The following is a 22,844-nucleotide window of genomic DNA, read 5'->3' as shown; positions in this document are numbered from 1 at the left end:
ACACACCAGGAGAGGGGATGATCAGATAGAGGCTAACAGGGCTAACTCCTGCTCTCTTCACTCACAGGGTCAATTCCATTGATTCTGATTCCAATGGGACTAGCTCTGGGAGTAAGGGGAATAAGAGTTGCCCCTCAGTGAGACACTGATACATTGAGATAGCCAAAGAGAGAGAGAGATGCGAAGATCAACAAAAGGGAGAACACTATATAAACAGGAGAAAGAAAGGGGAGAAGGCAGGTGACTGAATTGTAGCACTTTTACATTGGAATCCTGTCTCACTCCTGTGTGGGATGATGATTTCATACCCAGGGAGGGGAGTGCTGCTTTTATCTCCACTGGCAATGTACTACTCCACTGAGGTGGGGAACAGTATTATAAAAGGGGTCCACTTCTGCTCCTTGGCTGGAGAATTCTAATTACAGCCAGGTCGATGCTGCAGGGAAGGATGCTCCTGCTTAATCATGAAGTTTTAGGACAGGTCAGGTAGGAAGGCCAGATACAAGAAAGAGGATGATCTTTCCATAGGAGGCCATGTTCTGTCAATTTGACCAAATCCCTGGCAGGGATAACACAGGAGAAAAGGCCAACCCAAATCAGAAGATTAAAGTCTCACTATGTAAGCCCTGGATTCCAAATCCTAACCTGTTCAAGCTACTCCTGAAGAGCTCCACTGTTGAGAAGTCATAGGAGGAGGCATGACAAGCAGCTGTGTAGAGGCCTCATGGTGGAAAAAATGTGACCCCAACTCACACATAAAAAAATCAGAGAGAACCCCCCCCCAGAACTGAAATAGTTACAGAAAAATAAAAAGAAGGGAGCAAACTCATCCCTTTTAACTCTACCAACTTCAATTCAGCTCCACCAGATAGAAATCTGACATAAGGAGACAGATGAAATTAAAAAAAAAAGATGGATTTCTAATGATTTCTCTCTGTGTTGGTGTCATGATGGTTGGGTTCAGGAACACTTGGTGCACTCTCTCTCTCTCTCCTCGTTGGCTTCAGAGACAGGAGACCGAGAAACAAAGACCGGCAATGTGCCTTGAGCTATTGGAACTTTTCAGCTCTCTTCCATAGGCAGAATTTCTTTTAGTCTCAACCATTTCTGAGTCTGTGACACCCCCATACCCTGAACTCTCCCGATTCAATTTTTTTTTGTCAAAATAACAGATGACCTAGGAATGTCTCCCTGGATGGATCTCCAATAGCAAAATGTGAGAAGAGGGCCATCCTGGTCAGGTTTTTTTTAGTCACTTTTGCCAGGTTCATACAGAAAAGGAGACTACACTGGATCTGTAAAAACATGAATATTTATTTCTTTAAAAAGAACAGCAACAATGCATTTTTAGATAGAAAATGCTTCACTCTCCCGCTCTTGGGCATCCCTCTTTAGCTCTTCAAACAGAAAAACCATATTGCCCACCATTGACTCCAGAAGGCCATAGACCTAGAACAGAAAACAATACAAAGACCCTTTTAATGATCACATGATCACAAATGTTGGTGAAAGGGACTGATTGAAGCAAAAGCATCTCGTTTATATACACCCCCACGCCCAACACAATGCTTGTAATGCTCAAAGAAATATCTGGATTTTACATATTTTTATCCCTAACGAGAGCTGTCTGAACTAAAGGAAAGTGTGTTTAACGTTATCTGACATAGAATTAAGTATGATGATCCCTCAAGAATCTGTAAGCATGCTGAAGAAATTCCAGGTCAGAACTGGGGCATGCAGCTGAATACATGATGGAATCATTCCAGCTTGGGGATCTGTTGACACAGCAGCCCAGGCTAACATTTGCTGACAATTTGTTCATTACGTTTTCTTAATCTGATAAAATGCTCAGCTGTGCACCTAGCTTCATGCTAAACTTAAAAGCAAAGAAGAGGAGACAGCAGAGAACAAAAGCAGCTGAGAAAAGGTGACAAAAAACACAGGAGAACGAGAAACATGGAAAGATAAGACCAGACTTACTTCAACATAAAGTTTTTCACGGTATTTCTCAAGTACAATGGGATCTACTGGTTCCTGGCGAGATTCTACTTGGTCTGAATCTATGCCTTCCAGTGGTGTGAGTTCTTTCACCTCCCGTGTGAAACTTGGAGTTCTTACTCTTTTCTCATCTTTCCCTTTTGTCTTCCTGCTGTTTGAACGTTCCTGATCATACACAGAAAGACAGACAAAGGTAGGACCATAGCATCCTTCAAATTGCAGAGCATGCTGCACATCAGAGACAGCAGTTCATTCAAAAGAGAGGAAATCAACTCTTCCACAGGAAGATGGAGGTTTAGAAGCCCAATATACACACCCTTGTTATCTGTCACATACTCTCTCAAAAACCAGTTAATCACTTTCCATCTTCTAGATTGCCACCACATACCTCTCTATCTTTTCCTGTTGACTTTATTGCTCCTTTTTTGTCCTCTTTTTCCTTCCCCCCAGCTGTCTTCTTCTCTTCTTTCTGCAAGGCTTTCCGGTCCTCCTTTCCTCCTTTTACAATCTGCTTCGGATCCACTGCAAACAAAAAATTCCAGTGATCCCAGAGCATTGTTTCAAGATCCAGTACAGAGCTGCAAATCCAATGCCTCTATGCATTATAAATATATTATATTACAATGTATTTTCCTCTTTCCATCTATCTGATGTTTATGGAAGCATACTGCAAATTAGCATTCATACAATACACTGACTTCTCAGGTATAGTCTTATTTAAGGATGGACATAAGAAGCAATAAATTTACAGTAGGGCTAGCATGTAAAGGAGCAATAATGGTCATGTTTTTATTAGTATGGGTGAGAAATAGGCCTAAATGCTAATAGAAATACAAATACTAATGCTAAGCCAACAGGTTTCTGTGCCTTTAAGAAACCACACTACAAAGCAGGGTGAGTACTATACTCCGGACTACTTTTTCTGATACGTTGCCTCACAAAGGGCTCAGTGGGGGAAGTGCTCAAGCAGTCATCTCAGTTGAAGCTCAGTAAATTACCAGAAATTAAATGGAACTGAAATCCCCTTAAAAGGCCCAGGAAAACCTGCTTAAATGGCTTACAGGCTGGTGTACTCAGACTATAAATTTACCTATTTCTTCTGGAACAATTTCTACAGAAGTGTCCTTCTCAGGCATGCCGAGCAGGGATCTCAGCATTAGGGAGCGGCTCACCAGACCATCAACTGCTTCACGCCACAGCTGGAGACTGAGAAACAAACCCGTCAGTATTTGCCATGGCCAGAAGCTGTGTAGGAGAGGATTCATATGCACATGGGGGAGAAGGGGCAGGACAAGGTAGGGTTTTTGCTTCTCCCAGCATCTTGTTCTACCCTGTGCCCATGAACAAAAACACCTTAACCAGTAAGAGCTATTGCTGCTTCCAACTAACTCAATGTGCTAACATCCAAGGTCTGACAATTGTGCATAGATGGCTTCAGGAGAAATTATTTTATGAAGTTATAGCCCCCATGGCTCTCAATAGTTTGGGAAACAGAGGTCCGCTAGATCCATAAATATTGTGAAATAAGATTTCTTCCTCTTCAACATAAGTCAATGTGGATCAGACTCCCATCTGCATCTTGGAGTTCCTGTGTCCTTCTGATTTACAGGTGAACAGAAACTTTCAGTGTGTTTACAGCCCTAAAGTAAGAGTGAATGACAGAATATGGGATACAACAACTTTTTCAAATACAGTGTTAGAGAAAACTGCCTGCCAGGTAAGGCCTTCATAAAGGTAGCAGAATATTCTGCCAGATAACAATCTCGGAGAATGAAAAGATCTCAAGTATTCTCCAAAGCAGCAAGAGATCAATATTCTGACGTATCTCCAGAGTAAAATGGGATCTACGACTTGGACAGCTGCTATTCCTAAGGTGTAGAAAACCTTGCATGTAGAGGACTGATAGAACTCATATTGCTGGACACACTTGTCTGCTCTGTGCTGGAGTTTGCCAGTGCTACTAAGCAGAGGTATTTGTATGAAAGGGCTTTTCTCTGCAATGGTAACATACCATGTTTGGTACAGGAGGTCTGACTGAGTTGGCCTCTGTTCCACACAAAGCGCCAATGCTGCCTTATTGAGCTGGGTCAGGGCTGCTTCTCGTTTTTCCTCCTCAGGGATTAACTGCAAAGCCTGATGGGACAGAAAGCCCAGTGAGCAACTACTCAGCTTCAGAGCTAGAATGAGGTCCCTGGGGATCCAAAACGGCAGGGAATGGAGAATAAAGCTATAAAAGCAACAGACAGGTTTCCAACAGTGCGCTGCAGCAAAACTTGCGCTGATAAGTTAGGCCAGTCTGGACTCTTAAGTCCAAACTAACACTGCAGTGAGGGAGAGAATTGGAAAATACCTCATCTGCACCCTGTTGTGAGCACTAGGCCCCCAAGTCCTCTGATGGATAAGGAGAACTTTTCAAGCACAAGGATCTGTAAGGGAAACAGAAGGGGCTGGACCATGACCCCACCCCTCACATTCTAAATACTGGGATAAACAACAAACGCTTCTCCGACATACTAAAAGCTTTTTCCTTCATCACACAGGAGCCGCAAAGTCTCCCTCAGGAATCTCTTCACAAGAGCACCCAGGACACGGTCAGCAGTGCTGAGGGATGATTCATTCCCTGCTAGGCTTTCGCTGACACACTCAGTGAATCACCCCTCTCATCTCATTGCAGTGATTTACTCAAACTTCTGATACACACACAGCTTCATTTGTTTGGGAGCTGGAACATACCAGACTATTCCCAAGCAAGCAAATCTCAAAATGGTTACACCTCCATTCCTTGCCAACCCATCACAATTTTAACAGGGACAGAGGGGTAGAACCTGTTTAAAATCCTCAAAGGAAAGGTTCCACTCTGTCTGGCTCACTTCCTCCTCCTCCACATTAATCATCTGGTTTAGGATCTCCTCCACAATACTCTTCTGGCATGGGATCTCCTCCCTAGTGCTCTTCAGCTGTGAGATCTCCCCGGGAATGCTCTTCTGAAATGCAATGTCCATAGCACTCTTCCGGCACCAAATTTCCTGTACAGTGCTCTTCTGGCCTGAGACTGGCTGCACTACGCTCTTCCGGCGCGAAATCTCCTCTTCCTCTGAAGTTGAGGGAAAATTCATGTGTTGCCTCCACAATTCATGAAGCTCCTTCACCACTTGGTGCTGATAGTGCAACTGTGACAACAGAAAAGGAAAAGATAAATAGAGAGGTGAAAAAAGTCTTACTTTGCAAATATCTAGAACACCATCTAGCGATTAAACCGACAAGCTAGACTATTCTATCTTCCTGCTTAGAAACCCTGGGATGCACCACGTAGGCCACGGCATCATCATTCCCGAGTACTTACGCTCAGTTCAGTGTAGAATATCTAGTGGCAAACTGTACCTCTGGATTCTTTCTGTGGAATAACTCTTCCTCTGTGATGTAAGCATCAACAGGAGATGGGACTCGCTCCGGTGTCCGAATTCGATCAAGCAGTTCCTTCAGATTCTCCTTCACTATGACAGCAACTTCTCGTGCAGCCAGCTCACTCTGGGGCACCACAGTAACCAAAAGAGATTTGATTCCTTGATATATACACACACACACACTCACTACAGGCATACATTAACATATATGCTCAGTTGCATGGACACAAATACACAGATGTATTTACATCCAATACGGTGGTCATTAAAATGATCACATAAACATCTATATTTTACAGATGTTGGCATAAAATTTTAAAATTATTATTTAATTTGACTTTACTTAGTAGGTCATTAAACTCTAAACATACCAGTAACTAAAACTTAAAGGAAAAAAGGTAGAAGGATTTTTTTTAAAAAGGAAAAAGTAAGTATTTCAGGACAGACATCATTAGATTTTATACAAGAGGCATGAAAATAGATTGAGGTGATGTGGAGTGCTGATGCCACTTCATTTGGAAAACCTGTATAACTACCTAATTAACTAAAACTAGAAAAGATAACAAAAAACAAGTGCTATATCAGTAACTGATAATCTTACCCTTAGTCCCAATTTTATGGCAATAAGAACATTGCAGCACCCACATCATACTATATTTACACATTGAGTCTGAAGCTTATATTCACACAGCTAACCACTTGGTTACCTCCAATTCATCTCTGAGGCCAGCCAACTTATCCTCATACACAGCAATACCCCACAGGGATACTTGCAGGACAGCCCCTCCTAATAACATGGGGTGAGTACCAAACTCCCAGGACTCACTGAAGATTCCTGCCTTCCCTGACTTGAAAAAGAAGGAAAAGTTTCTAGTTTCTCCAGGCAGAATGACACCTAAGAATAACAGAGAGAGCACATCAGTCACTTGAGTACAAGAGTTCTCTTGTCCCGTTGAATCCTCTTCCAAATACTTCACAACTCTGCTTATTTTCTGGTGTCAATGTCTGTTTTTCAGCCAGATATCACAGCTAATATCGCCATCCATCTTCCAGGTTTACTCCCATCCATCAGATTGCTGAATGGGTTTTTTCTCTTCACCCTTCCAATCCCTAATTTTACCTTGATCTCAACACTCTCAGTACATGTTCTGCCCCAATTTTTCCAATAGAAAATCATGTGGTTTTAGATATTCTACCCATACAAATTCTGGCTAGGACTCATCCTTTTTCCTCCAACTACCCTTGAAAGGGATCTTTCTCACACATCTCCTCTGGCATTAGTCTGCTCTGGGAACCCCAAGTAGCTTCTTAAGGAGAATCACCACATGTGTTTGCTTTGGCAGTGGCCTGACTCAGATAACCCCCTGAACATGTCCACCTCACATGTTTGCTTTGGCATGGGTATTAAGCCTATAGGGTAATCTTTAAGAGATCCACATCTCACCTGGTCTGGTGTTAAAGTAAAAATACTGCATCCCTTTCTCCTTAGTTTCTTCAAAGGTAACTGGCTGGGCTTGCCTCCGCCAATCATACCATATGGCAGCTGTGCCATCATTGCTTACTGTCAGGCAGGATTCAGCTTTCTCACCCGCCAAAACTTCAAAGGTGACCCGGGCAGCAATGCCAATTTCATCCTGTGTGGGAGGAAGAAAGAAAAAGGTAACCACAGGATTTGTCTTCCCATGACCAAATTAAGTGATACTACAGCTGGCTGTTTAAACTATTAGATCCAGCTTGACAGAAAGTGGTACAAGGCACCCACCAAGTTGCCACCATCAGGAGGTGGACTGAACAGAAACACAAACAAAACTTCCTTTCTCTGTTTCTAGATCCCTCCAAAACAAGTACAAGTTTCACAACCACTCTATGATGTCCAGAATAACCCTGCTGGTTACACTCAATATACAGTTATGACTTGGGAAAGAAAGAAAACTTAGCCTTATCATATTTCAAAACAATTGCAATTTTACCCTATGAGAAGTGGTGCTGTTGATCCAACGAGCTGGTTGTCCACAAAATTGCAAAGATGGACCCAATACTGGTTCTGGAACCACATCTGGATAATCTTCTAAGGGATCACTGCTAAACAGAGCAATGGCCAATATTCTCTTGGGACTGTTCAAGCAAGTTATTATCAAGCACTGAGGAACAGAGTGGTTGTTTAGAACAGCCGCATTAACCAAGAAACAGAGGGTTCATTTCTCATTAACCATTTTATCTGTAGGGTTCCACTGTAGCCAACAGACTGAAAACTCATCAAATCACAGAGTCTTCTGATTATAGACAGTGCCATGGGACTGCAGCTTCGAGGGTCCAAACTTGAAGGAACTCCAAACATAGACTGATATTGTCACCACCAAGAATGGGCAGGATGGAACTCATGCTTGATGAAATGGACAAAGACACCTGCCTAAGGAAGGCTGGGGACAGAGTACTAAATGAAGAGGCAGTACCCACCAAAGAACGGACCAAAGGTAATACCTACCAGGGGCAGAAAAAGATATCTGAGGAAGATGGAAGACTGAAGACACCTGAAGGAGATGCAGAGTCTGGAATAACTAGGGGAAGATTCTCCACCCTGCTTAACCTAGGGCACAGTGAGTGAAAAAGGGGTAGGCCACAAGAAGTTGGTTTCAGCTCCTTGATCCTCAGCCATGAGGCCCCAGTGCTAGTTCAGAGTCACACAGGAGCACCTCTAACTTTGCCAATGGAGAACTGACCATAGCAGTGCTTCACTCTGCCATACCTCCTCCTCTTTCCACCTATGCTGCACCTTAGAGCACTCTCAACAGGGCCCCTTACGTTGGGATGAGGAGGGCAGTTGGTATTGGAGGCACTGGAGCTACCTCCGTCAGGTTTCCACCAGTGGAGAATTCCCCCTGCGCAGGGGGAGTTCTCTACTAGATATCTCTGGCTTTCTTAAGGCCACTTCCCTATCCTCTGTAGAGAATCTGGCCCATTCTGGAGAAGGACAAGTGAGAAATCCTCAGAGACTGTTGGTCAGTATCCACAATTCCTTATCACTATCATCAAACATAACTTACAGGCTCACTCTCTCTTCAGTGGTGCCTTCCTTATTTTCCTGGCACAGCTGGAAATACTGTGCTGAGACAGAAGTGAAAGGTTGCCCTTTACCAATCACTTCCAGGCCATCTAGGTCCTTCACAAAAGGTAATAGACATAAAAAAAAAAGAAAAAGGATATCTGTTAGTTTTTCTTCTTATTCAGAAGTCAGACGTAGTCAAGTTAGGCTATAGTATATCCTTTGATAAGGAAGGAAAGAAGCACAGTATGCTGCCTTAAAAAACAGTGTCTTGTGCTTAGGAGAGAGTCCACTAGTCTTACAGGGTGATTAAAATCCAGCTCCTCTAGGACGGATTTTAGCTCCTGTCGTCGATACCTCAGGAAGAGACTCTTATCCCAGGTGAGACGGAAAGGGGACTCCTTTGCAGATCTGGAACCTGTGGAATTAATCACATGTGAGTTCAGGGTTTACACACCACACGCCTATTGGTTTCACTTTCTCCCCGACAGTTTATCTTGCAACAGTCGAAATATCCCCAACTGTATCTCTGAGAAACACAGTTCCATCAGTGTGAACTTAATCTCAGGAGTGCCCTGGCAGTGTCACCTAGGACTATAGCAGTGCAGCCTTCAACTTGGCAGGTCCCTCCATGTGATGACTAGATGCCTGACAGTGTAAGCTGCTTCACATCAATGCCCTTCCACTGCCAGAAGGGATCCTAGCAATATGAGCCTCCTCACAGAAATTTAAAACTACTGGCTAGTTAATCTTTGCTGTTCCACACGCCTCCCCATTAATGTTGTGCCTCCACCCATTTCCTCACCCATCTCCATCCTGACACTCTGAGGTTTCCCTACATGAGTGATAGGCTCTGGGTAGCCTCGCTCCCTCTGGGTCAAGGTCATCATCAGACCAGTGAGTTCATCTCCGATACACTCAGGCTGGCTCCAGAACTCACTTCCTACATGGTAGCCCTAGGGAGGAAAAAGAAGGTTGCCACCATGCAGTGATAACTGGTCTCTCAGTCTCACAGGAACTAAGCAGAAGGCATCACATATTGTTTATAAGACGATTTAACCAATTATAACGTCTCCTCAATCCAAATGGACACTCTGACTGAAAGAAAGATCAAATGATATTAACACAATATATTCCCATTGATGTGAATCCTTTTTTAGTGCTGTAAATACACAGTAAATGATTCCCTTGTTTTAGCCCAGGAACATTTCCCGTCAGAGCACCTTCCAAATGGGAACCTCTGCCATCTAGCCCTGATGCCATTAGATCTTTGTTGTCTGGTAATAGTAATTTCTGGCACACGACCATGCCATCTCCCCAGCCTGTGCTGGTCCTTAGTAGGAGGCTCACTGCATGACAGTGCCCCATGCACTAAAGCTCTTTAGCAAGGAGCCCACAAGAGCAGCATCAGTTAGATCTAACCAATACTTGTTACACCACCACCATTTTTAAATCAAATGATGTTTCTCTTTGAAATAACTGAAAGCTCCGTAATTCATTTCGGACCTGCAGTGGATGTGGTAGATGCCTAAAGATGGCTCCTCGATGCCAGTCCCAACAGTATTATTCATGACTCTAACATCTTAGCCCAAATGACCCCCTTCCACAAGACCAGATTAATCAGGACTCTGAAGAAGTGGGGCTCTCACCTTCCCATAGTGCAAAGCAGGGAGGCTCCGGTCGATAAGATACCGCTCTTCCTGGACTCGTCTGTAATCCTCTGAGAGATTCATCAGCAGTTCATTTTCTGGTTTCTGAAGAAACTCTAAAAAGAAGCAAAACAGAATCACCTCTTTTACCAACCAGAGTCTCCAGAAAATCAGCCTCACTCCTGCTAGCTACCTCCCTCTCCAGCACGGTAATTCTCTTCCAATCACACTCCCCCCTCAATCTGCCTCACTGCTACTTCCAACCACTGCCATACAAGCCACCAAGGCCATCCTCACAGCCTGCATGTGCTGAACCACCTCACTCAGCACAATTGAGGTCTGGGCACCACCAAAAATGTGTGGATAATTGCACAGCAATACAATTTCCCAAATCAGCCAGGCCTTGGTTTGCCTGGGGCAGTAATAACTTACTGTGATGATGTTTGGTTCACACAGTCTTACATGGCGTTCCACACAATGAAGTTGTCCCAGCTTTACTCACTACTCAGAACTCTCTGCTGATTCTTCCTGAGTGCCACATTATGATGCCAGTTCTGGAGGGCTCTGTGCTGTGATGGTGGGGCCCAGAGACACTTTCTCCTCTTCCCTTCCCCATGTTTCTCTCTGTACTTCTCTAAAGCTGCCACTGTACCATCCAGATGTGAGTCTGCAATCAGCTCAGCTAACTGAACAGAAATTAAAATGTTTCAGAGTGGCAGCCGTGTTAGTTTGTATCAGAAAAAACAACCAGGAGTCCTTGTGGCACCTTAGAAACTAACAAATGTATCTGGACATAAGCTTTCGTGGTCTACAGCCCACTTCATCAGATGCATGCAGTGGAAAATACAGTAGGAAGATATACATACACAGATAACATGAAAAAATGGGTTTTGCCATACCAACTATAACCAGACTAACCAATTAAGGTGGGCTATTATTATTAAATTAAAATGTTAGATTAACCTATCCATCCATGCACAGGCACCACAAAAACAAATGGAGCAAAGGGGTAAAGAAAAGAGCATTCTGGATTGGCACTGTCTCTATGCAACCACTTCTGTATCAACAGAGTTTCTGGCATTCACAGCATCACTCACAGACTGTTTAAGACTATACTACATTGAGTAGTCAGACATAAGGAAAGGCACTATCTCATCACCTCGCTTCTCTTCGTGCTACTCAGTACTGGTGCTCTCAGCAAAACTGCTGATGGAACTGGATCCTGGAATTGTCCAATTTCTCTTACTGTGGGACTCTTCTCCAGACAGGACCTACTAGGCCTGGCATTGCAGCTACTCTGCAAGCAATTTCCTCCCATATGGGCAAACCATGTCTCAGGCCAGAGAATTTTCTGAAGCATTTTCAATTAAACCTAAGTCTACTGCACTCATCACTAGAACTGTGTGAATAATAGATTTTTCGGTTCACTAGCCAAACAAAAAAAACCAACATTTTGGACTGATCCAAAACTATTTTTTTTCCAGTTTCCGTGGTGGTGGTGCCCCTAATAATCCCGTGGCGGTACTCACCTGGGATGCAGGAAACCCAGATTCCAATCCCTCCTCTGGACTAGGGACCTGAACCAAGGAGTTCCCGCTCCTAGGTGAGTGCCCTAACCACCAGGCTATAGAATCTTACTTCTCTCTCTTTGTGACCCAATGAATATGTCAATATTTCATGAAAAGTGGAAAGCTTCAACAAGAGCTCCTGAAGCTCCTGACTTCCCGAGAATACCCAATAGCTTGGTGGTTAGAGCACTCACCTGGGAGGGCAGACACTTGAGTTCAAGTTTCTGCACCAAAGGAGGAATTTGAACCTGAGTCTTCCACATCCATACTGAGTGCCCCAACCAGTGGACTATTGGGCATAAGGGGGACACCAACATCACCTCCTCCTCAGTTTTGTGAATGCCACACAAATCCCCTTGTGAAATTAGCCAGAAAGAAATTTGGAGTTGAAAATGCTAAGTTTGCAAATAGCTTTGGCTCAGCTGGAAGTCTGTTTTTCAGTGAATAAACTATTCATGCAAAAAATTCATCCAACTCTACTCACACTCTACTTCTAGGACAGCATTTGATGGCAGCCATTTCACAACTTCATAAACCAACCTCAGCATTTCCTCTAGCTAAGGCTTCTTTCTTGAATTCCTGGAGACTTCCTAAGATACTGTGGGGGAGAATCTGTTCACAGTTATCAACAAATGGTCCTTCTGGCCCTGCAATAAAGCAAGACAGACTCTGAGATCACAGAGCGCCCCATATCAAACATAGTGGACAGAAACAGTAACAGACTACAAGAATTTCAGGTTCATTTCTGGACTCTGAAAGGTCTAGCCACAGGTAGTTCTAGCAAAACCAAGAGTAACAGGTAAGAGCTGAAGTTTAACCCTACCAGAATAACTCAGTGGTCTCTTGGATGCATCAGTATCAGCAGGATATGCTACCAGGAGCTGTGCCTTCTTCCCAGCCTCTTGGGGTTTGTGTCTTCGAATGATGAACTTCCTGGTAACAGGAGTTTTCTCCCCTTCTTGGGGAAGGCGTGGAGTATGGAGCTACAGAAACAGAATACACAGGCCCAATGAGGTTAGGTACAGCACTGCCTCATCTCCACCCTTCTGATCTTGCTGGGGAGGGCCTGGAAGTAAAGAACTCACCAAGGTCTGTCTCCACACTTCTGGTCCTTCTCAGGAAGGTGTGGTGTATAGAGCTACAGTTATCAAATTAAGTAACATCCTGACTATTTTGACTCTGCTGCTTTGATGGGGCAGGGGAATGAACTCTGAGTAGCCTCCCCAAGAATTTTCTGCACCATAGCTTAGTGGCAGATGCTATCTCTTAAGTAGTTTAGTTTGGGTTTCATAAAGGTGCTATATATTTTTTTCAAAACCATAGAAATCTTAAAAGAAACAAAAAAGTTGGAAGTGTGATTCTGAACGCACCAGATGGTTCATCCTGACATTTAAGATCTTAGTATAAAATTAATCTTCCACTTTCAGCAGCTTTTTCACAAAGACTAGCTAAAAATTCTGATGATTTGACAGGCCATCAGAAGTAGGACAGCGACAAGTGGAACAAGAGCAAAGCTCCTATAGTTTGTTTTGATGAGACCCCCCCAAAAACCCCATTCAGGATAAAGAGAAAGTTTCAGTGAAGGCAGCTACTCCCTGTGACAAGGGACACAAGATTTTATACCCACCTTCTCTAGATCTTCCACCTTGATTGCCAGAGCCTGGATTTCATCTCCTTGCAGAACAGAGCTGACAGGCTCAGGCTCCTCTTGAATTGGTGGGGAGGGCTGCTCAAATGTCTTCGCTCTCTTCTTATCTGAAACACAAGCACAGAAGTAAAAACACTTTGTCTTCCTCTCCCAGGGAAACCCCTTCTTTCTTTCGGACAACTGAGAAAGCCTTAAAGGCAGTACTAGTCTTCAAGGTGTAGACTGGAAAACTAGAACTCAGTATCGTCCATGCTCAGCACATCATGGTAGCCACATGATTTGAACATGGACAGTGGGTTTCATCTGCTCCATTCCCTTCACCCTGGCCTAGACACAATGCAATACATTTTCAAGTAGTACATTTCCAGCAGGCAACAACCCAGAATGGAAACAAAGAACTTTTACAAAAGTTTCCTACTTCAAATGGAAATGGAAATAGAGAACTTTAACACACAGTTACACACTCAACTGCATGATAGTCCTTAAACAAAAACTCTTATCATGTGTGCATAAATATCAGATTTGTATATTCAGGGAGACATTTTTGCTGCTCATAAATGCATATTGATCATCACGGCTTTGATCATTTGATCTGCTTATGTCCTGAGTTGTGGCATTCTCCTCATTAACTTATGATGTTATATCTTCCTTGTCTCTCCTTTTGGTCTTAGATAGTTCTTACCCTGAAAAATTTACAATCTTTTTGTTAGGTGCTGGACAGCACCTAACACAATAGACCCTGGTTGGGGCCCCTCAGTGTTACCACTATTCAATAAGAAATAATCCTAGCTTTAAAAGGCTTTCCCCACCTTTCACTCAAAGCAACAAAAGTTTCTCCAACCAGAAAGAAAATCAGTAGTAAGAGTCTGTCATTTTTTTTTGAGACAGGTATGTAACATAATTAGGAATATGCAGTATTATATTTCAATCCCTTCCAAACATTAAAAAGAATATCAGGGTGAAACCTCCTAATTTTATGTAATACGTATTTTGAAAACATATGAGATCACTGCACTTCTCAGAAGCAGATTTAGCAGTCTCCTCACTGACTATAATTGCTATTTGGAAATCATTCTCCCTAGGACTCCAATATTTAACTGGGTAAGTGGATTAGATATGGATATAATGTGCGTCTGTGATAAATCACTTGAATGTATACTGAGGGTAGGGCTAGCCAAGCCATCCAGACCTGCCCAGTTATTTCTGCAATCTCATTGGAGGCATATATGTTCCTTTTCTGTCACCTGCTGAAAATATTAAAGCACATCTTACCATGCACCCAATTAGACATACTGGAGCTGCTACTACCTCTCCAACATAGGTGCAGCTTTTGGAAAATTTAACCTGCCTCCCTCTAAAAAAAAAAAAAAGCCACCTCGTAAAAGTCTAGATAAGGGCAGTCGGGGATGAGATTTTCTTTTATAAAGTTATCGCACAGTAGGTAGCTGGTAAAAGTATCAGAACCACTGACTATCCCTGTTCAGCGTGTGGCCCTCACGTGCTGTTAAAGCAAGGACAGTTTCACTTGGATACTCCCAGGCCTATGTCCCATCAGGTCCAAGGCAGGATTGTCAAGGCAATGCAAGGTCCACTCAGACACTCCATCACCATTTCATGCATGGCTGGCGGTGGTGACAGCGGGCAATGGGAACATTGCCGGGGCTCCCAGATTGTCCCAGTGGATCTCTGGCTACACTACCTGGGCGATGGCAGGATGTGCAGCTTCCCAATGCGTTAGGGACCCTGAGGTGGTGCCAGAGCCGTGCCCCAGTGACTGCTGGCAGTGATACCAATACCTCTTAGCTGTATGCCAGCATGGCAGGGCTCTGGAGCTGGTGCCAGTGCTGTGCCCTGTCAGGGCCTTCCCCTGTCACTGTGCCTGAAAGGGTGGGGTCCCTGCAGAGGTGCCTGGACTGTGTGTCTGTGCCTGGGAGGAGTCCCCGAGCCCCCACACTGTGCCCAGAGGGGGGGGGTCTCTGTGCCTGGGGGGAGTCAGCCCCCCACACACTGTGCCCGGGGGGGTCCTGTGCTGAGTCCCAGACCCCCCCCCCACCACTGGAGTGTCTCTGTGCCTGGGGGGAGTCCCCAGACCCCCACACTGTGCCCAGAGGGGGGGTCTCTGTGCCTGGGGGGGGAGTCCCCGGACCCCCACACTGTGCCCAGAGGGGGGTCTCTGTGCCTGGCGGGAGTCCCCGGACCCCCTCACTGTGCCCGGGGGGGGGGTCTCTGTGCCTGGGGGGAGTCCCCAGACCCCCACACTGTGCCCAGAGGGGGGTCTCTGTGCCTGGGGGGAGTCCCCGGACCCCCACACTGTGCCCAGAGGGGGGGTCTCTGTGCCTGGGGGGAGTCCCCGGACCCCCACACTGTGCCCGGAGGGGGGATCCATGCAGCCATGCCGTGGGGGGGGCGCTGTGCTGCCGGTCCCAGCGCCCCGCCCCGCCCCTACCCTGGGGGGTTTTGGTCCGGGCGTCCTTCTTGCTCGACTTGTTCATGGTCTCGGACACGGCGACGAGCGAGGGGACCCTGCGGCCGCCCCGAGGCTCCTTCTTCAAGCTCTGAGCCGGCGCTGCCGGCGGCTGCATCCCGCAGGGCCCGGGCAGGCAAGAGGCTTGAACCGGTCTCCCTGGCAACCCCTCCGCCCCCTCCGCCACCGCCACAGCGCCTGCGCGAGTTCCTCGGGAGACAAGCTCCGCCTCCCGCACTCTATGGTCCGGGGAAGCGGACTCCCCGCACGCTGGGATGCGATTGTGCGCATGCGCGATCCATTCAGGTGGGAGAGCGCGCATGCCTCAGCAAGCTGGTTGAGTCTGCGCGTGCGCAGTATCAGTCTCAGACCTGCTTGCAGCTGGCCAAGCCCTGCTTAGCCCATGGGTCACAAGGGCAATGGGGGTGCTGGGGGGGGCAAGGGGACGTTGCTCCGAGGACTGGGGCAATTAAAGAGGCAGCAGTGCACTGTGAGGGGTGGTGCCCGTGATTTGCCCCATGTCCTTCAGCAGCCACCAGCAGTGCCTGCCTCTTCCTCCTCCTTCTCCCCTGCCCTGCTGGGCTCGGGGGCTTGCCCGTCCACGCCCCAGCCTCCCGCTGGCGCCTCCAGCCCACTGGGCCTTTCTGCCACCTTGTGATTCCTTCCCTCCAGGGCAAATGCCTCTCAGCAAGGCGGCTTCCCTGCCCTACACGAGGCTGAACCTCCCCCAAAGCGGGTTATTAGAGTGATGGAAAAGCAGCGCAAAACGGAGACGGGTCTAAACCAGGCCCAGTCACTGGGGAAATTGGGCCCACAGCCCTGGTGCCTGTCAATCTTCGCATCCCCTTTGACTCTGCAGTAGCTTCACAGCCCCTCGACAGTCCACCCAAGGTTTCTTCTGGGCCACAGAGGAACGTTCTGGTTCTTGGCAGCTCATCCACGCTCTTGTGTGTGTTCCAAAAGGAGCATTCTGCTCGCTCCCATTTCAAAAGGAACTTCCCTCTCCTCTTGCCTTCTTTGCCCTTCAAACAGGAAGGCAGCGTCTGGTCACAGGAACTCCAAGCACAGAATGCTCTGTCCCCGCTTGGCAAGCTCTATGCGGAGGCCTTCTCAGCAGACACTTTCTTACCAGGGTTGCACACATCCTTTCTTATAGCAGCAATGTGATGCAGACACCACTCCAGTTAGCTGAAACACGGTCAATAGCATTCCCTCTCTCCACACTTCAGCTATCGGAACTGTGACTACTACTCTGTGGCCTTAGGGCTACTATCAAACATCTGAGGGCAAGCTAAGAAACTAGAGAAAACACCTGCAACACATCTTATTTCTATGGGAGGGAGGGACAAAAAAATGTCCAGGGAGGGGGCAGTCCACCTCATGTCCCCCTTTAGCTATAGGGCTGGATCCCAACATGCAATGCTTTTTGCTTTCCTCAAGATGGTACAGTGCATGCTGGGACTTATCCTTGCTGTGGGCTGCCCTCCCAAAGTCTGCCCCTTCCCCCCACATTAAAGATGGGGCATTGTATTCTGGGACCTGTCATCTCCCTGTTTTTAAAGTGCTGCTTGGCTCATAACTGATCATTGCATGCTGGGATCTTCCAGAACTGTGGGATGCACAGCACCCTCCATAATAAAGTGCCACCTGGCTCACACTGAAGCATTGCGTGCTTGGCCCAATAATTTCCCTGGGCCCGACCCTATATTTAATGAGGAGGGCTACCAGCAGAGCAGATTGCAGAATTCCTGTGAGCTGGATTTGATTCACCTCTTCTTCATAGCACCATAGTTCTTGACCACACAAAAGAATGTAGCTCTTTTGTGCTCATTTTCATCCATTTTAGGCCATGCTTTAGCTCCAAATTTACCTCTCCTCAACCCATGATAACAAGGCGCTATTAGTGCATTATGTTAAGAGATAAGAAATACTGATTTTTCAAACCAAGGTGATAACAAACTTCACACCAATTAAATGAATGGCACATTGTTTCTTTTCCTGCTTCCTCCACGGCTATTTATTGCTGTGCCTCTTTATTACTTCCACCTTCTTCATCGTACATTTTAAAGGCCTGTGTCACAGAGTTGGCTTTGGAGAGCTTTGCATTATACCTTACTTCCAGCACCATTTGGTGACCCAAAATATAATTGCTTTAGCTTGTCTCATCACAGTCTCTTGCAACATGGTGCTTTCCAATATTGAGAAACAGATTTAAGATAAAGCAAGAGGATTACAGCAAATTCTTGGCGGGTATCGATCATGTATCCTGGGGTTCTCTGACTAATTAGTTTGGCTATGAGCATCCCATCAAGAGGCATCATTTCTGACAAATTAAAGGAGAATTCAAAGCCCAATCCTGTAAGGTGTTGAACACTGTAGTCTCCCCAATTCCCAGTGAAGTCAACAACATACGGTGCTTAGCAACCCACATGAGCCAGGCCTTAGTTCATAAAACCTTTCCTGTTGAAAAACCTGTCTTCACCACGGCAGGTTTTGACACTGTCACTCCATGTTAATTTCATTTGAGAGGATGTGAGTAATAATGAGGCGTTCCTAGACTGAATGCCTTCAGGATATTTGCAAAAAGAATGAGGAGTACTTGTGGCACCTTACAGACTAACAAATTTATTTGGGCATAAGCTTTCGTGGGCTAAAACCCACTTCATCAGATGCATGCAGTGGAAAATACAGTAGGAAGATATATATACACAGAGAACATGAAAAAATGGGTGTTGCCATACCAACTCTAACAAGAGTAATCAATTAAGGTGGGATATTATCAGAAGGAGAAAAAAAAACCTTTGTAGTAATAATCTGGATGGCCCATTTCAAACTGGTGACAAGAAGGTGTGAGTAACAGTAGGGGGAAAATTAGCATGGGGAAATCGTTTTTATTTTGTGTAATGACCCATCCACTCCCAGTCTTTATTCAAGCCTAATTTAATGGTGTCCAATTTTCAAATTAATTCCAGTTCTGCAGTTTCTCGTTGGAGTTTGTTTTTTAAGTTTTTTTGTTGAAGAACTGCAACTTTTGGGTCTGTAATTGAGTGACCAGGGAGGCTGAGGTGTTCTCTGACTGGTTTTTGAATGTTATAATTCTTGATGTCTGATTTGTGTCCATTTATTCTTTTGCGTAGAGATTGTCCAGTTTGGCCAATGTACATGGTAGAGGGGCATTGCTGGCACATGATAGCATATATCACGTTGGTAGATGTGCTGGTGAACGAACCTCTGATGGTGTGGCTGATGTGATTAGGTCCTATGATGGTGTCCCTTTAATAGCTATGTGGACACAGTTGGCAACGGGCTTTGTTGCAAGGATAGGTTCCTGGATTAGTGTTTTTGTTGTGTAGTGTGTGGTTGCTGGTGAGTATTTGCTTCAGGTTGGGGGGCTGTCTGTAAGTGAGGACTGGCCTGTCTCCCAAGATCTGTGAGAGTGAGGGATCATCCTTCAGGACAGGTTGTAGATCCTTGATGATGCGCTGGAGAGGTTTTAGTTGGGGGCTGAAGGTGATGGCTAGTGGCGTTCTGTTACTTTCTTTGTTGGGCCTGTCCTGGAGTAGGTGACTGGAGTCAGATATTTGGATCTTCTGCTTCTCCTCAAAGAAATCCCAATTCTAATGCAAAAGGGCACACTGTCTGGCTACTTGGCTGATGAGCATGAACAGAAGACCAAATACTTGATATTCTCAAAATGGTGGGTACAAACCCCCAACCCATGACAACAGCTCAAGAACATGGCTGGAGGGAATGTCCCCTTCTGAATATTTATTTGCAATTTATTGCATGAAACAGAGCTGCTGGTGTGGATTACTCCACTATCCACAAAGCAGGGAATGCCACCAGAGATCAATGCAAAATGCCCTTTCAAGCATTTATGTGCTATCAGGTCATGGCCAAAGCAAGTTACAACAGGAAGCTTGCTGCTCATTCCAAAGATATTTGTTTTCTGCACAAGGCATCTAAACTGCCCAAAGAGGGACTACGTTGGCAGCTTGCTGGAAGCCCAAGGGCCCACCAATGAAGGAGATGGCATCGACCCTTCTTTATAATTTAGCAGTGCAGCCGAGAGTGATTAAAGGTCCCAGCATGCACTACGTGCTTGTCAGACAGAAGGTTCCGCTCACCTGCGCTGCTCAGCAGCAGCATGATAGACAGTTATTGTAAAAGATTCTCCAGGCAAGTACATTCATCTGTCTCAAGGGCCCATCCCTGTTTTGCTCATCCGGATGTGGAGCAAACACCTGGAGGAAAAGAGCAGGCTGAGGCTTAGGCTCAATTTCCAGTGATGAGCACAGTGTGGTTGTGATTGACCTTATGTGACTGATCTGCTTGGTCAAGTGAAGCTGTCTTCAGCTGAGAACAATGGGACAAATGTGGCATGTTTGCCTTCCAATAGGCACCAATGCTAATTTCTGATCTGTTCAAAATTTCCTAAGGTAACAGCTGTAGTGCACCAGTTACAGCCCTTGAATGAAACTAGGAATGTCTTCAGGGGATTCACGCCTCTCAGTGCCATCACTACCACACACTTGTATGTGCAAATTGAGGCCTTGCATCTCCCTACACCCAGAGCTTCCTCATGTCAAAGGCACAGAGCACTGCAAAACTACTTCTCTGCCGCCCAGGCTGAGGGAGAATCCATGTTCCCGCTTCAAAAATACCCAGTAACAAATCTTCAGCAGCTAACCCAAATGGGAATTTCCTGGATTAGACTAAAAAGGGAAAGGGAAGATTTATATTAGGGAAACAGAAGCAAGTCCCCCTATATTTACCTTAAAAAACCTTGTACTGGCTCAGGCTAGAGGCTTTTCAGCTCAAGGCACCTGGGTTTATGTAGCATTTGAAGGCCTTGGGTGACATGAGTTTGGGTGGCCTTATCTTAGTCCCAGATATGCACTGTAGGTTGGGAAACCACTTCCTCTGACACTCTCTCCCTCAAAAAGAGTTGAGGCTGGCGGACTCAGGTTTTTTACTCTTTCTAGCAAAGCACCCACCCTTTAAATCCAGCATACGTCACCCACTACTGTCACCTTGGTTGTTCCCAGAACCACACAGAGCACATACTGAAGGACAAATTCAAGGATTGCTCTTATCAGCACTGATGGACGCTTGCCAGCCCCGAGCGCATTCCTTACCACTTCACGGAGCAGCGCGTAGGTAACTGGCCCCTTTGCCTAAAGCAAAGACCAAATGGCATCCAGCAGGCTGATAATGAGGGGAACGTGTCAGAGACTGTTACCATGAGTCATTGCTTCTTAGGCTCAGTGAGACTGACTTGGGGAAGGCTTACTCATGCATCTCACCCGGATGGCAAACTCGTCCTCACTTCAGGAAGCACCAGTGGGGATTCATTCGAATCGGTGGAAGTGGGTGAAATTACTAGTTCAGCCTGTTAGGCCACTAATTAATGACAATCAAGGTGTCAACGAGGAATAATTGGGCCCTTGCACCTCATCACCTCACTGCATTCCTTTCAGGTGTCTTATTTCCCCTTCCTTAATGAGACTGTGCTAATGCTATGTGCTTCCACTGCACCTGTTAGTTGGGGATCGCAAAGCACTTTGGGTATTATCTCCATTGTGCAGCTGGTAAAACTGAGGCACACCATGGTTAAGTGTCTTACTCAAGGTCAAGCAATTCATCAGTGACAGCACCTGGAACAAACCCAGCTCTCTTGGTTTCCAGTTTCCTTCTCTGACAAGCAGACGACGTCGCCTCCCATAACAACAACTGTAATGATCTGAAACATGTTTGACTGATTGTGAATTATATTAAAAGACTTTAAAAATAATGTGCCCTCGTGTCAACTACTTCTTCTTCTGTGCCATCTCCATTACTGGAGGTTTGCAACAATGGTAGTCCGTTCTGTATGGTCCTCTTCTAACCTCTTTGTGGATGAGCAGTCATTTTAATCCACCCAGGATATCATCTCACCACTCAAAATCTTCTTTCTCTGCCTCATGTTCTGCCATCAACTTTCCCTTCCAGGGCTCATAAACATGCACTGCTGCTTGAATCTCTTAAAATATGCTCTGCAAATCAAATCGTTTGTGGAGTTCCAGTCATCTGCAATACTTTTTCATTGCTTACAGTCTATCTGTGATAAGTTTCAGAATTCTATAACACCATAACGTGAAGGATTGTAGTTTCTTTATTATCAATTATTTGAATGTCCATATTTCACAGCTGTAATTTAACATAGACCAAATGTAAGTTTTTAAGAGCTGGAATTTAGTCTTCATATTTATGTCCCTTCTCATCAGATGTTTATTCTTCCGCAGTGTCTGCTCTCACTAACTCTGGTGTAAATCAGGAATAATGGTATATACTGGGATGAGTGAGAACAGCATCACTCGATGCATGCTTTTGTTTCTCATCTGCCAACAAAGGGCTCTCTTGCCCTTTTCAATCCTGATCTACAACCCACTGACATCGATGAGTCTTTCTATTGTCTTCTTTGGGCTTTGGATCAGGCCCTGAATGTGGATGTAGAATAGTTATTGGTATCAGGAATTTTCTGTGCCCATAGTATGGTAGATCTGAATGTGAATATATTGAAATTGGCTATGATGGATTTCACAAAAACAATAATAGCAATCCATACAGTGTGCTTTCCTCAAAGGGACACGGTTCAAATATTGGTGTACTGATTTTAGTACTCCTTTGCATATAGATTTCTTCTCAAAGGCTCAACATTTCTTTCCCTACCAATTCTGGACGCATCTGGATTCATTTACTCCCATTAAAGTCAAGAGGATGGTGGAGGTGTAACTTAATGTACAATATTTATCCACAAAAAAACCAGGAGTACTTGTGGCACCTTAAAGACTAACAAATTTATTTTAGCATGAGCTTTCGTGAGCTAAAGCTCACTTCTTCGGATGCATAGAATGGAACACACAGACAGGAGATATTTATCCAGTTGCATTTGGCAAACTTTGTTCCCATTTCTCCCACCCATACTCCTACTGGAGGGGAGGGGAGCTTGCCTGATTTTGGTACTGTCCGTATTTGTTCATTAGCATAATCAATTACATCAACAGCCTTGGAAATCATCTGGAAGAACA

The 22,844-nt window shown here is 45.3% G+C and overlaps 1 protein-coding gene across 4 annotated transcripts; it reads right to left on the bottom strand.

The window, feature by feature from the left end:
• Positions 1-1,296: 1,296 nt before the first annotated feature.
• Positions 1,297-15,951, bottom strand: LOC120384076 (MYCBP associated protein). Of its 4 annotated transcripts, none has more exons than XM_039502433.1 (19): positions 15,757-15,951; positions 13,290-13,417; positions 12,486-12,645; positions 12,203-12,309; positions 10,597-10,780; positions 10,095-10,210; positions 9,251-9,401; positions 8,748-8,863; positions 8,447-8,562; positions 7,373-7,484; positions 6,847-7,036; positions 6,110-6,297; positions 5,380-5,526; positions 4,824-5,168; positions 4,010-4,131; positions 3,089-3,204; positions 2,387-2,520; positions 1,981-2,163; positions 1,297-1,449 (listed from the first exon to the last, which is right to left on the bottom strand). In XM_039502433.1, exons 1-19 carry the CDS (start codon positions 15,890-15,892, stop codon positions 1,348-1,350), a joined length of 2,853 nt encoding a protein of 950 aa, XP_039358367.1. In that variant the 5' UTR covers positions 15,893-15,951; the 3' UTR covers positions 1,297-1,347. The 4 variants fall into 4 exon arrangements, with proteins under 4 accessions (XP_039358367.1, XP_039358368.1, XP_039358369.1 ...); XM_039502434.1 differs by having other exon boundaries at positions 7,373-7,481; XM_039502435.1 differs by lacking the exon at positions 15,757-15,951 and adding an exon at positions 14,583-14,643.
• Between the last annotated feature and the right edge of the window lie 6,893 nt (positions 15,952-22,844).

The sequence above is a fragment of the Mauremys reevesii genome, linkage group 15 (assembly GCF_016161935.1).
Source record: "Mauremys reevesii isolate NIE-2019 linkage group 15, ASM1616193v1, whole genome shotgun sequence".
Classification (NCBI taxonomy): domain Eukaryota; kingdom Metazoa; phylum Chordata; order Testudines; family Geoemydidae; genus Mauremys; species Mauremys reevesii.
This window is presented reverse-complemented; position numbering and strand designations above follow the sequence as displayed.